Source organism: Plectropomus leopardus, chromosome 14 (assembly GCF_026936395.1).
Source record: "Plectropomus leopardus strain MGB_pleo_1.0 chromosome 14, ASM2693639v1, whole genome shotgun sequence".
NCBI classification, from domain to species: Eukaryota; Metazoa; Chordata; class Actinopteri; order Perciformes; family Serranidae; genus Plectropomus; species Plectropomus leopardus.
The window spans coordinates 28004686-28019457 of record NC_142189.1 but is presented as its reverse complement, the minus strand read 5'-3'; the positions used below and the strand labels follow the sequence as shown (position 1 = coordinate 28019457).

General features: G+C 41.0%; 2 protein-coding genes across 2 annotated transcripts; both read right to left on the bottom strand.

Annotated features, from left to right (window-relative positions):
* Nucleotides 1–6582: 6582 nt before the first annotated feature.
* calm1a (calmodulin 1a) lies at nt 6583–14697 on the bottom strand. Its single transcript, XM_042500176.2, has 6 exons — nt 14566–14697; nt 8842–8872; nt 8524–8667; nt 8327–8433; nt 8018–8153; nt 6583–7767 (listed from the first exon to the last, which is right to left on the bottom strand). Exons 1-6 carry the CDS (start codon nt 14566–14568, stop codon nt 7739–7741), a joined length of 450 nt encoding a protein of 149 aa, XP_042356110.1. The 5' UTR covers nt 14569–14697; the 3' UTR covers nt 6583–7738.
* On the bottom strand, nt 8879–14553 carry LOC148187511 (uncharacterized). Its single transcript, XM_088087400.1, has one exon. It carries the CDS (start codon nt 10466–10468, stop codon nt 9833–9835), a length of 636 nt encoding a protein of 211 aa, XP_087943526.1. The 5' UTR covers nt 10469–14553; the 3' UTR covers nt 8879–9832.
* Nucleotides 14698–14772: the final 75 nt, after the last annotated feature.

Sequence of the window (14772 nt, the reverse complement as noted above, 5' to 3'; positions counted from 1 at the left end):
GTGTGTCTGTGTGTGGTGCTCCCTCTCGCTGTGACCTCGGGGCCAGCGGTGTGTGTTACTTTCTCAGGTGTGTGTCTGTCAGCGGATAGGTGTGTCCTTCTTTGTGTGTTTTTTATCAGAGGATTACAGCGCTGACAGGCTTTGTCCTAGAGTGTCAGGAAGCCACAGTTTAGCGTCTCACACACCTCGGCCCCCACTGCTGCTGGACGCTCGGGTATCACTGACAATTAGTCCCCCTTAAAGGTCACGACCTCAGCCCACAGGTGTAGCTTATATAGGACTGATATTACTCTTTTGATTGCATATTGATTGATCAATTGATTAACTGATTGTTTGCTTGATTAATGCTTCTGACACCCATTTTAGATGCAGAAGCAAGTTGACAACAGGTTTTTTTCTGCTTAAATTTCTAAAATTGGGACATAAATCTACATGTGCTGTACTTCAATATTATTTTGAGGCACAGGTTTTGTTTCTGAATGTTTTGTTTTTTGGAGGTACCCATCACATTTGAATTTACTTTATTATAGTATAGTATTATAGTATAGTACTTTTAACCCTTTAAAATGTGAGCAAATTGTCTTGATGTCTTTCAAAAACTCACGGGCAATGAGTAACTTAAGAAGAAACAGCCCAAAAATTAGCAAAACAATTACTTAAATAAAAAAATAAAGAAAGTAAAAGGGAAAAAAAGATAAGGAAAGAAATGGGGAAAAATGCCCCCAAAATAATAATTATTCTGTAAAATAGATATAAATATATAATTCTGATCTTTAGAAATAGTTTTTTGGACATTTTTTCCCCCAAGCTTCTTTAAAAATATTTTTCAGAACCTACTAATGTTTTGCAATTTCTAGAACATTTCTTGACAAGCTGTTCATTGCCTTTTTCACATTTTTTTCAAAAGGAAGCAAAACAATTTGCTCAGACTTCAAAGGATTAAATACTTGTGAAGGCGTCTGAACACAGCACAAGAAAAGTGATGTCGCTCCAGGTTTCAAAGGGTTAACTCCATGCAGTTTATCTGACAGCTGATAAAATGAGTTGAATATCACTGTCAGGTATGAATCTTATGTCTAAGCTTGGTCCCAGCACTTTGTTACAGTGACTTATCTGAGAGTTTATTTTGCAACCTATAGACGAGCACAATGCCTGTACTGTGAAATCCATATAGCTCACAATATATCTACAATCACATTTACTTTAAGTTTATTTAACAATAGGTCTATGTCAGTTTCACTACTACAGAAGCTGGTCTTCTTTTTACAGTCTTTTTTGATGTCATGTCTCCAGTCTTGCCCATGTGTCAGTCTTTGCACACAGCACAAAACCTGTCCTTATATGGTGTTTAGGGGGCGTTGCCTGTGCTAATAGGTGACTTATGATCAAGTGGGATTCATCATTGAGCACACCTGGTAAAAGAACATTTGGGTAATAAGAACATTTAGTTCATCTGGAGTTGCCTTGTGTTATACTTTCTGTTTTAAGAAAGATTATTAAGATCAAATATACAAGAAACTGCAGAGAATGTTGCTGCAAGAGGCCCATCAAGTGTATTTACTTTGTGTGTTTTACTGCTGTTACATTTCCCCAAAAAACAAAATCTTAAGGACATGGGTCTTGGTTTGGGAAACTAAAAGAAAAACACTGCTCATGTACAGGAGAGTGAGAGCAAAATCGGGTTCTTTGGCTTCTAACAGGTGGTGTGGGAATAAAATCCCTCACAGACACCCTCTGATTCTGTCAAAATAATAGATAAACAAAAGAACTGGTCCCAAAATGAAGTGCGAGTCACTGAATAAGGAGGAAATAAAATGAATGGCCAAAACACACTTCCACACTTCCAACACACACTCAACTCAGATTTGCACAAACAAAACAAAAAACACAGAGAGCCAACTGATGGTGTTGACCCTCTGGAGACACACAACCACCCGAGCAGGAAAAGCCGACCTCCCTTTATAGCCTCCCAGCAGGCTGATCGCAGCAGCTGAGGAGAACATCACAGATGCACCCAATAGCTCCTGATTAGCAGAAACCTGGGACCTAGATTTTGGATCTCTGTGGATCTCTGACCATAACCCAGATAACAACAGTGATTTTACATATGTCAGATGTTTGACCATGTCTTTTTAAACTTTTTACTTTAATTTTAACAAATTAATATTTGAGTATTTCTTCTTTATTAATATTCTGCTTCATGATAATTAGTGCCTGAGCAATAGTCATACGATTGATGAATGTGAACTAGCCCATTATCAAATTTGTAAAGGATGTTGGTATTTTTGATTTGAAATCCTACTGGACTCCCGGATCACCACTGTTGGTGATTGCAGTTGCCAAGTACAAAATATGCCCAAAAATAATAAAAACATTGTAGAATAGTGTGTCGTCCAAAAGCTATAAAAAAAGTCATAGGATATTATGTCGTCCAAATATCACAAAAAAACATCTTAGTATAGTATGTCTCCCAAAAATCATAAGAAGCGACATAATATAGTATAACCCCTGGCAAAAATGATGGATATACCAGTCTTGGAGGATGTTCATTCAGTTGTTCAATTTTGTGAAAAAAAAGCAGATTACAGACATGCCACAAAACTAAAGTCATTTAAAATGCCAACTTTCTGGCTTTAAGAAACACTAAAAGAAATCAAGATAAAAATAGTGGTGGTCAATTGCTTTTTTAGATCAAGCAAAGGGATAAAAAAAATTATGGAATTACCCAATTCTGAGAAAAAAATTATGGAATCATGAAAAAAGGAACCAAAAAAACCCCCCAAAAAACCACTACAACACACCACGAGTGCTTTGTTGCACCACCTCTGGCTTTTATAACAGCTTGCAGTCTCTGAGGCATGGACTTACCGAGAGACAAACAGTACTCTTCATCAATGTGGCTCCAACTTTCTCTGTTTGCTGTTGCCAGATCAGCTTTGCAGGTTGGAGCCTTGTCATGGACCATTTTCTTCAATTTCCACCACAGATTTTCAATTGGATTGAGATCTGGACTATTTGCATGCCATGACATCGACCTTATGTTGCTTTCTTCAAGGAAAGTTTTCTCAGTTTTTGCTCTATGGCAAGATGCATTATTATCTTGAAAAATGATGTCATCATCCCCAAACATCCTTTCAATCGATGGAATAAGAAAAGTGTCCAAAATGTTAACGTAAACTTGCGCATTTATTGAAGGTGTAATGACACCCATCTCCCCAGTGCCTTTACCTGACATGCAGTCCCATATCATCCATGACTGTGGAAATGTGCGTGTTTTCTTCAGGCAGTCGTCTTCATAAATCTCATTGGAACGGCACCAAACAGAAGTACCAGCATCATCACCTTGCCCAAGGCAGATTTGCGATTCATCACTGAATATGACTTTCATCCAGTCATCCACAGTCCACGATTGCTTTTCTTTAGCTCATTGTGACCTTGTTTTTTTCTGTTTATGTGTTAATGATGGCTTTCGTTTAGTTTTCCTGTATGTAAATCCCATTTCCTTTAGGCGCTTCAGTTCGGTCACAGATGTTGACTCCAGTTTCCGCCCCTTTGTTCCTCATTTGTTTCGCTGTGCATTTTCTGTCTTGATGCTTTGATGTCTTCCTTGGTCTACCAGTATGCTTTTTATTTTATGCTGCCTTTTACAACCTTCCCATGTTGTTTGTACTTGGTCCAGATTTTAGACACAGCTGACTGTGAACAACCAACATCTTTTGCAACATTCTTTACCTTTACCTTCTTTAGGAAGTTTGATGATCCTCTCCTTTGTTTCAGCTGACATCTCTCGTGTTGGAGCCATGATTCATATCAATCCACTTGGTGCAGCTCTCCAAGGTGTGAGCACTCCTTTCTAACTGCAGGCTCATGAGCAGATTTAATCTGATGCAGGTGTTAGTTTTGGAAATGGAAATTTACAGGGTGATTCCATAATTTTTTCCTACACAATTGTTACTGACTACCAATTTTTTTTTTCTTGATTTCTTTTAGCTTCTTCTTCTTTCTTAAAGCCAGAAAGTTGCCGTTTTAAATGACTTTAGTTTTGTGGCATGTCTGTGATCTACTTTTTTTTTTTTTTTTTTACAAAATTAAACAACTGAATGAACATCTTCCAAGACTGGTGATTCCATCATCTTTGCCAAGGGTTGTATGTCATCCAAAAATCATTAAGAAAAAATCATAGTATAGTATGTTGTCCAAAAGTCATTAAAGACGTCATAGTACAGTATGTCGTCCAAAAATCATTAGAAAAATAAGAAAAAACGTCATAGTATAGTATAATGTCCAAAAATCACAAAAAACATCGTAGTATAGTATGTCATCCAAAACTGATTGAAAACGTCATAGTATAGTATGTCCAAAAAACAAAAAACGTCAAAGTATAGTATGTTAATGAGTGATAATAAACTTAACATTTGCATCAGTGGGATGGGATGTTCAACCTTAAAACACACACACACACACACACACACACACACACACACACACACACACTCCCTCCCCACTCCATTCTTCTAGCTGTCAGGTTAAATGCTAAAATATTTATGTGGGTGAATGTTGGAGCCAGGAGTTTGGGATTTTTTGTGTCCGTGTGTGTGTGTGTGTGTGTGTGTGAAGGCTACACTGTGTAAATGTGTGTGTGATGAATTTGAGCCAAGAGAGAGAGAATATTCTGGACTGGCTGGAGACTGTGTTAATAACGTTGGAGTGGCAGCTCCCTAATAGCAAGCAGCGAGCAGCAAGATATATTAATACACTTCAGACAGTTACATAACTGCAGCTACAAACTCTGTGTGTGTGTGTGTGTGTGTGTGTGTGTGTGAGAGAGAGAGAGAGAGAGAGAGAGAGATACATGGATTATTAATACACCTTCTTCATTTCATCTCTCCATCCTTCCTATTCCATCTAAGTCGGCATCAGTAGCAGTGGTGCAAACATGAGGTCATAGCACTTACTGACACATCTCAGTAATTAAGATCGGACAAACGCCTTTTGTGTGTTTTTTGAAACTGTCGCTGACTTTGTCTGTTAAAGAAAGACAGATTATCAGCTTCTGAAGCAGACAACAGAGGGAGGTATATTGGGGGAGAGATTTTATGGGTTTTAAGATGCACTGTCTTCATTTTCTTTTCATCCCTCACTCTCTACCTCAAGTCCTGAGTTTCTATTATTGTCTTTCAACCTCCTCATCTCGCCCCCCCATCCTCCTCCCCACCGTCTCCTCTCTTCCTCTCTCCTCAAACTCCCACGGTTTTCTGCTCCCGCTCTTTCACTTCCACCCACCCCATGCCTGGCTGTGTTGCCTAGCAACGCCTCCTCATCTGCAGACAGACGTTCTCGACGATCTGGAGAAGTCCTTGTGACACTCCTCCAAACACACACACTAATTGTACCGTCAGATTAGCGAGGACAGGCTGGTGTCCATGACTGTCGCCGGTATTTGGGACACTTTTGAATCATCTTCAAAAGTTGTTTTAAAAATCCTACTCTAACGCAACTTTTCTCTCATATGAGGAATGTGACACTGATAGAACTCTGCACTTGTTTACAGTTTTTCATGATATGTTTAAACAGATGTAGCGGGTTTATTGAGTTTTACTATTCCAACCATGAACAGGTGTTTTTTTTTTCAACCCAAATTCTATTTTCCCATTTTGTCGTGTCTACAAGACTAAAAGGGGAGCGCTGCAGCCGGCAGTCGCAAAACAGACTACAGTGTAACCACTCTGGGTATCGTTTTTGCCACTGACAGGATCAGATTGTTCTTTGAGTGTCTGGCAACATTACGGAAAGGATCGCAACAGAGAAAGACCTTTTTGTTTGAGCAGAAACAGCCTCGAAACTGCCATCGCCAAACCCACCAGACTTCATTTAAATTAACAGTAATTTAAACATGAATAGAGCCAGCATATTTTCACATCTTACTGGGTGAATTAAGGGTTAATTTCAACCAAACCAGAGTTTTTGATTGTTGGAATAGTGGAAAGACGACCCCGGACAGTTTCTGTGAGTTTAATTTTGTTTCTGTTGACTTTGACTGAAGTGTGTTTTGCGATGATGGTGCACAGTTGGCCAGTAATGCTATATTGCAGCCTGTCTTGTGGTTGCTAGCTGCATCCCTGTCGCTCAATACTGGACAAGTTTCAAAAATAGTTGTCTTTATAAGTCACTCAGGCACAAAAACATAGGAAAATGGGGTCCAAGTTGAAAAATATTAGTTACCCTTAAATTCCTTGTCCCAAACTGTGCAAACACTTAGCTGCTATGCAGATACTCATTTTATTTGAAAGACTGAGACTTGTTGCAACCCTTAGTATCATTTTTTTTTGTTCTTGTCTAGATCAACTGTCTGATATTTTGATAATTGCTCATTTAGGAGATCTAGGAAAGTACAAGCTGACCAATATGTTTTAGTGGGTTTCAGTGTCTGCTTACACACTCACAAAGACATCTCTTGCACTAAGTAGCACAGATGAGTCACTGTAAAGCAGCACTTCCCCCACAGAATCTGCCTTCACTTTGAGAAAACACAAAGTCGGCTCATTTTTAAGAAACAAACACATGAAGATCCGATACGAGATGTTAGTTCATGGTCTTTTATTGGAAAAACAAAATGTAAAGACTAGCATGTACAACTTGGAATGCAGATCAACTGAACAAAACAGTTGGACTGGGCCGGGCCTCGCCGCACCCACACCCACACCCATACACACACACGCACACACACACGCAAACTCACACACAAACACAAGATAGAAATGCCGCAAAGCACCGACCCCGTCCCCACTAAACTGAAATTAACTCCCCCGAAGAATCACGATACAAAAGCAACCTTTGGGGTAATATACTGTTCCGCAGCATGCTTCAGTGATAACCACAGATTCAGTGTTTGCAAATCTCTATTTAACTCTATGATACCTATGATATTGATATTGCCCCAGAGGTTGCTCTTGCACATATATCTTCACCTTTACCGCCCACCCAACCCCTCTAAGAGTCTGGGACACATCCAACACCCGAGGGGCTCAAATCTATGTCCCACCCAGACTCCCCCCTCAAAAAAGGTAAACACACAAAGGATAAAGCAAGTATCCTGACATGCCAGAAACACAGAATCTAAAATGAGTTCTTATTTATTCCATTTTAATATTTTTCTTAAAAATATCTCTGTTGTCACTGACTTCATTTAGGTAAGCAAACTGCAAAGGTTCAGCTGGTTCACTCACTCCCATCCATCAACTTACCCCTCCCTGCTCTCTGTGGGTCCCAGGCCGACCTGAGGCCCAACAACAGCCCTCTGCCATTGGGCTCTCAACAGTAACTCATCTAAAGCTGCATGCATGAAGAACAGAAAAAAAAGGAAACAGGAAGTCGTAGAAGAAAGGCGATTGGCCAGCCCATATAATCGTCATGATATCAGGCAGATGGAACCAGGAAGCAGAGGAGCAGTGGCCAAACAAGTCAGCTGCAGAGCGGCTGCTCGGCTAACGAGTTGTGATCTGATTGGGCAGCTCAGCGCTGAGGGGGGGCGGGGGATACAAGCCAGTACATGCAGATTCATTTAGGAGTTTTCTTTTTGTCTTTTACCTTTTTTGAGCTTGTTTATATGGACAGATTTTCAGTTTTCCAACATTCAGTTTAAGTTGTCTATACAGAACAGTATGAATAAATGTAGATTTTTGCAATAAGAGGTAAGTGAAACATTTGACTGATTCTTTGCCTTAAATGTGAGCCCAGTTCATTTGGCGGTCATCATCTGAACAAATTCTGTGGAGAGGAAAAAAGCATCATCAGGAACGGCCTTTAAATATGTACTTTAACACAGACTGAAAGAATCCAGCCACTGGACACACACAATGACTGCAGAGCTTCTGTCTTTCATCGGCCTGCTCCATAAACATAATGAATGTACCTCTAATGACGGAGGAAAGGACGTGTGTGCATAGCTGTGTGTTCCTTTATACATGTAGGCTGTATCAGTGTAAAGTTTAGAGACAGACTTAGCTTTTTTTTTTACCTTCATAGTTGACCTGTCCGTCTCCATCGATGTCTGCTTCTCTGATCATCTCGTCTACTTCCTCATCTGTCAGCTTCTCTCCCAGGTTGGTCATCACATGACGCAGCTCTGCTGCACTGATGTAACCGTTGCCATCCTGCCCAGCACACACACAGCGTTACAGTCAGTCAGTCAGTCAGGGACCATTGTCTCACATAAATGAGGTTTATGTATCAATGCTAAACTGCTGATGAGAAAAAAACATTTGAGAATCAATTCATTTTCTTTTTCTGTCTTTACAACACAAAACACACAAAGACCAAGGCTCACTTTATCAAAGACCCTGAATGCCTCCCTGATCTCCTCCTCACTGTCAGTGTCCTTCATCTTCCTTGCCATCATTGTCAGAAACTCGGGGAAGTCAATGGTCCCGTTGCCTGGAGGTGGAGAGAAAGACAGTCAGAGGTAAGTTATTATTACAAAAAAAGCTCTTTTAACAACAAGGGCAACAAAATGAGGGTACATACCATCTGCGTCCACCTCATTGATCATGTCCTGGAGTTCGGCCTCAGTTGGGTTTTGACCCAGTGACCTCATGACAGTGCCCAGCTCCTTAGTGGTGATGGTCCCATCTCCGTCCTTATCAAACAGGGAGAAGGCCTCCTTGAACTCTGGAGGCACAAAGGGACAGACAATAGAGAAGGTGGAGGAGAGGATGAGAGATAACATTAGCGACAGCAGATGTAACAAAATGGATATTGCATGTGATAAGGTATAAGCCTCTGCAGAGAAAGTGTGTTTAACAGTAAAGATGGTAACGCAGTGTTTTTATGTTGTCACCTTACCTGCAATCTGCTCTTCTGTCAGTTGGTCAGCCTAAAAAAACAAAAACAGGAGGAGGACAGGAGAAAGATGAGAGAGAGAGAGAGAGAGAGAGAGAGAAAAAATTACAATTTAAATGACAAAACAATTAATCTTTCAGGTAAAGGATGGAACGCAAATAGTTTTATCATAAAGGTATAACGGACATTTATTAATTCAAATCAGCACAGCAGGATGGTCAGAGCAGCAGTCGTTTTTATCTGTACCACTAGCACTGCAGCTGTTGTAGCGTGGTATCTTTCAGAGCTGGTGACTGATGGAATAGTGGCCTAACTAACTACATGACTAACAACCCAAACAAAGATGGTTTTGTTGAGTCTTATTTTGGTTCTGTTGAGTTTGAATGAAGTGTTTTACAATGATGCAACAAAGCAGTCAAGCTGATGTTAGTCTTTGTTTAGTGAAAGAGAGAAACTTAGACTGATGTATGACTGTATTTGTTTAATTAGGAAAACAGGTGTAAGAATAGCCCAGAAGAAACTGGTGACTGCTTTTCCCCTCCCCCATGACAATTTCTTTTTGCAGCAGTCAAATGACCAAGGCAAACACATTAATATCTGTTCCACTCTCATTCTGTTTCTATGGGTTTTTATGAATCAATGTCTTATGCTGACACAAAATGTATTGTATTGAAATGTACTTCCAATATGTTAAAAAAACCCTATTTAATAACCAATAGTCAATCAGCAACAGCCATCCAATAAGTCAAATGGAAGCAAGCACTAAATAGAGGCAGGCAGCAAAGACACCTGGACACCATTAAAACGAGTCTGCGTAATGGGTGACATACCGCAACTATTATCTACTCAAAGCAAAATGATTTTAAATACAAACCAGAACCACAAGATAATATCTCAAAACACTGACAGTAATCAAGTTTTGAGCCATCCACAAACCACAGATTAGATATACTACCTACTGATGCATACGCTCTAGCTAACCTATATATTTGACTCAGTGTGTGCTTCTGTGTGCGACCTTGATGTCTTCAAAGCTGATATCCGTCAGGTCTGCAACCAGCTTCATTGCTTTCGGTGCTGGCTTTCTAGCTTCTCCACCTCTGCCTCCACCTCCTCTTCCTCCTCCATCCAGCCTTAACCCACCAGCCCCTTTGCGCTGCTTCAAATCCACACCTCTTGCTACCGCACCTTCCCCAGTTACTCTCGTTTTGACGCTGAGGCCATCCAGTGCCCCTCGTACCATCACCAAGCCTTCAGCCAGACACTCAGTCCGTTTGCTGTTCTGAACGCCTGCTTTTTTAACCTCGGCCAGCTCCGTTTTGGTTCTCTGCAGGCAGTTCCTCAGGTCCTGCATCTCTCTGACCAGGCCGTCCATGCGGCTGGAGGACGAGTCCATCAGCATCTGTAGGAAGGCTCTGTAGTTCCTCTCCTGCTGCTGGATGAGCTCCTTGTAGTAGTGCTGCTGTTCATCCAAGAGATCGTAGACGGTGGACAGGCTCACCAGATCGTCTTCTGCTGGGTACAGAGGGACTTTCTTGGGCAGCATGGCAAGAGAAGGATGGCATGGAGGGCAGGAATGATGTCTAAGGTTGGGAGGGATGGGTGGATGAAAAAAATGATAGCCAGACATCTATCAGTCGCTCTTGATTTGCAAAACAGACTGACAAAGGGAATAGTGGACAGCAGATTTTGCCATCTCTGAATAGTTACATAACTGTATGGGTGCAAAAAATGTTTTTGCTTTGAGTCTTGATTTTAGTAAATGGCAAAACAGTCCTCCTGGGTAGTTAGAGAGTTGGATGGACACATGAAGAGCGATCAAATGACTGGATAATTGCAGAACTTGTCTTTCAATCCATCCAGTGTGAGTGGATGACAGAAGTTTTCACAGTCCTTCTGGAGTGGCAAAGGTCAGTGGATGAGCACTGACCTGGCAGGCGATGTCTCTCTCTTCCATGAGCGGGATGCAGAGCTGATGGAAAAGCTGGTCCCTCTGTTGATGTTTTCCTGGTAACGTGTCCATCCGTCTGTCTGTCTCTCATTAAATCTGTCTGCCTGCCTGCTTAACTGTCGTTCGCTCTTTCTGTCCCTGTGTCTTGTGGGGCTGTGAGTGTACGTGACCAGACGCTGTCCTTCCCAGGCTGCATCTGACTCCAACTGGTCGAAGATATGGAGAACCCCGCTCCCAGTGCCCCCAAGTCAGTGTGTGTACAAGTGTGTGTGTAAGCCAAGGCATGACAGCCAGGGCTTAACAGTCTGTCCATCTCCCAACAGATGTACAGTAAAGATGCAGATGAAGTGTCCACCTCCCGCAGCAGTTTGATAGATGAATAGCCTTCAACACCTTGACAGAGAGAGGGAATGTGTGTGTGTGTGTGTGTAGAGGCCAGGCCAGAAGAGGTCACCCGAATTTGTCCGGAAATTGATTTAAGGTGTGTGAGAGTAACAGTGTCCAGACTGGGAGGGGGGGCACAGGTTTTGTGTGTGTCTTTATGCATGTGTGTCATCTCACTGCTACAGTTGCAGCTCCTAGGGAGGATCAGTTAGCTGGTCATCTGACCTCACAGACAGCATCATGGGTCACACCAAATGGCCCCCTCAGACAGGGGCCCCCATCTACGCAGTTACAACAGATTCTGTGATTGACACACCAGTTTCCCCAGGAGTTCACCGTGAGTCCCAAGTTGAGGTTTGTCTGAAGTAAATTAGCCAAAATGGAAAACTGCACTTATTACAAAACTCCATCCATACTTTCACTAATATTTTTTCTTAAGATAGTTCATTCTAACCAGATGCACTCAACAATACTATACTCATTTGACGTTAGCAACATGGCATACAATATCTTTATTGAGTTATTTTATTTTTTTCAAATATTTTCAAAGTTGTGATATTCAGATCATGTTCACACTGCAGTATGATGTGACCTTGAATGATTAAGAAACTGTTTTTTAGAAATCAAAGTATAAAGTTAATGATGCTAATCGATACTCTATTGATATCTAATTTCCTAATGAGGGAGGGAGGGTAAGAATAATAGGCAAAACTGAAATTTTTCATCTATAAGGTGGTAGTTCAGTCAAGCTATAAATATTAGGCTATCAGATTTTGGTAGGATGAGAATGACAGCGATGATGTGAGTGTGCGCTCTAACGGTGGTTAACAAGCTGCTAACCCCTCTAATACCCGAGCCAAATTCCTTTCAAGGCGCTGCAATGCCTGGCAATACAGACCACGTTCCTGTTAGTCAGTGCGAGTGCAGCATTTAGGCCCCATCTATGATTTAGTTTTACAGCACCATTGGACAGTATTAAGAAGAAATCTAAGGTGGAAATGAAACCGATTGCACCACTTCTAATACTTAATAAATCAAGAATAATCAGTGTTAGGCAACAACAGTTCTAAATGTAATTTTTAAACATAAAAAAAAATGTTTCTTGGAAGTTAAAGATATTATATATTCTATATTTGTTATCACTTCACTACAAAATAGGTGGCACAAAACAAATGCTGATGTGCAAAAGATGTGTCTAGTAATCAGGCCACACACCAATGTATTTTTTGTTTCAAGAATATTCTCACTTCAAGCAGGCTCATCATGATCACATTTGATTCACACTCCAACCATAGTGACAAAACACGTCTTTCTGCCTTAAACATGTCCCACAAAAGGAAAGAAACTGTGACAACTGAACAATTGCAATTCCACTGACAACTTCCTACTTTCTGTATCAAACTTTGTCAACCCCGTAGCTATAACAACGACAAAACAAACACATACCTATGGTGACCAATCCAACCGGTATCTATAGAAATATCTGAATTCTTCAGAAACTGGTGAGGAGCCGGAAGATTTGCCACTTAAAAATGTACATAGGACCATTATACTAACATACTACAGCTCCTACTTAGTGGGAAAACTTATCAGATACTGAAATGACTCAGTCTTAAAGCTAATCTAACTGATTTCAGTTGAGGTAATCCAAAATTATAAGATACAATAAAATTTGCCATCTAATAATTAATGTCATGTTGCAAATGCCTCAAATATTTTGTGAAGTGAAATTGTAAATTGCAGATTACCTACCACACCATTTACAGAGGCTGAACAAGGGACCTGATAGTTTTTATGACAGCAATATGATCAACAAATATTTCCCTCTTGAGTTGCAGTTTATAACTGTGGTTAATGAGCTGCTGTTACAGAAAACCAGACAAGAGTCATGGACACAACTAACCAACTAAAATTCACTAAAGATATGATCCAGAAATCAGTCGACTTACTATAAACATGAATATAAGTGATATGTGGCTGCACGATTGAAATAAAAAGGGTTTTACATAACTGATGCAGTTAGCTGAAGAAGGGGACTTTGCCTTCATAATGAAAGAGCCAAGGGCTAACAATGTGTTCAGCAGATTTCATCTGTCAAACAAGGTTTGTGTCCATTTAAGACTTCCATATAGCCTGGAGACCAGGTCCACCATACCATATAATCAGATGTTCCCACATGACAACAGACCACTGCATGTGTGTGGAGGCTCAAAGCTTTAAACTATGGACCGACAATCCTACCACTCCCTGGGGACTGTTCCAGGGACACTGACAAAGAAGCTGACATTGTGCATTTATGGACAAATAAACACGATTTCACAGTTGTGCAGATTGGTTTGCACCAGAGCAAAGAGGGAGGTAAACATCTTTGTAGGAATTAAAAACTACTTTCTTCTTACTTGTAATGTTCAAATTCACAGGACAGACCTGCTTTTCTTAAGATATGACTTCTAACATCAATCAGTAAATCAAAAAAATGTGATCAGAGAGTAACATGTTGAAATAATAGCTTTATCAGTAGCGAACATATATGTGGTTTAATGCTGTGGCAAAGTGACCATATACAGGTGTTACACCATATTCTGTGACCTAATTAGGACCCTAAGCTATTACCTATTAGTTTTAAAATAGGTATATATTGCACTTTGATATGGTAACATTTATAAAAATATTTGACTATTTAAATACTGTTGGTGGCAATATGTAATAGCTGTTGAGCAAAAACGGGCGACCACAACCGCAGGTCTGTCTGCACCACACCAACACCTCACCCATCAAGTCTTTTTCGTAGCTGACTGTCTAATGGCTGAGAATCTAGGTGGTCACAAATTTCGGCGCAACACCGGCATCAAAAATCCTATGTAGAGACTTAACACAATCAACTGCATCTCAGGCATCGCTGTGGAAACAATTCACATTGCTTATATCGAGGAGAAAATGCACCGTCGACTGATGTTACAGTTGCTGGATACCGGTAGAAATTAAGTCATTGGGGGATGTAACATTAGCTGTGATGCTAACAGTGGCAGCCAACCAAACCACCGCAGCTACGACCGATTAGTGACCACCTGTAACAAGTGGCACACATCAGCGTGGGGTAATATCGTTATAATTTTAGTGGCGACTACGGGCTTAAGCAACGATGATGCGATAAGCTTCTCGCTCGCAGCGACGAGCCGCTATGTGTAACCGCCAGCAGCGTTATCGGCTAAGCTAACGGTAACAAGTGAGTCCATTCTACTCGCGCGCTCTGCAATGGAGGCTGCAATGGGATATTCCAACAAAACCGATACCCGGGAGAGGCTTTAGGACCCCTGGCTGGCGTTCACTTAACTAAACAAAAATTCAATTCGTATATATCACAAACTATGTTGATAAAAAAAAATACTCACCATGTCTCTGTTTGAGTTGGGGACGTTGGTCTGCTAACGCTACAGGGAGAGAGGAAATGGAAGGTTGCCACTGAGCAGGGTTGGCTGGAGGCGGGCAGGCAGGACGAAGCACTGCTGTACGGATCACTGTATTCATCCGCACTGTAGGGAGATTCACTCAATCAACGAGGAGTCCTCGCGCCTTGTCTGTCTTAAAACGTGCACACA

What these genes read in the sequence shown, in the direction of transcription:
- LOC148187511 (XM_088087400.1), bottom strand. Translation starts at nt 10,468, where the DNA reads ATGTCTGGCTATCATTTTTTTCATCCACCCATCCCTCCCAACCTTAGA.
- calm1a (XM_042500176.2), bottom strand. An exon ending in CATTCAGGGTCTTTGATAAA is followed by an intron (nt 8,154 to 8,326) that starts GTGAGCCTTGGT and finishes TGTGCTGGGCAG; the next exon opens with GATGGCAACGGTTACATCAG. An exon ending in CGGACAGGTCAACTATGAAG is followed by an intron (nt 7,768 to 8,017) that starts GTAAAAAAAAAA and finishes TCCTCTCCACAG; the next exon opens with AATTTGTTCAGATGATGACC.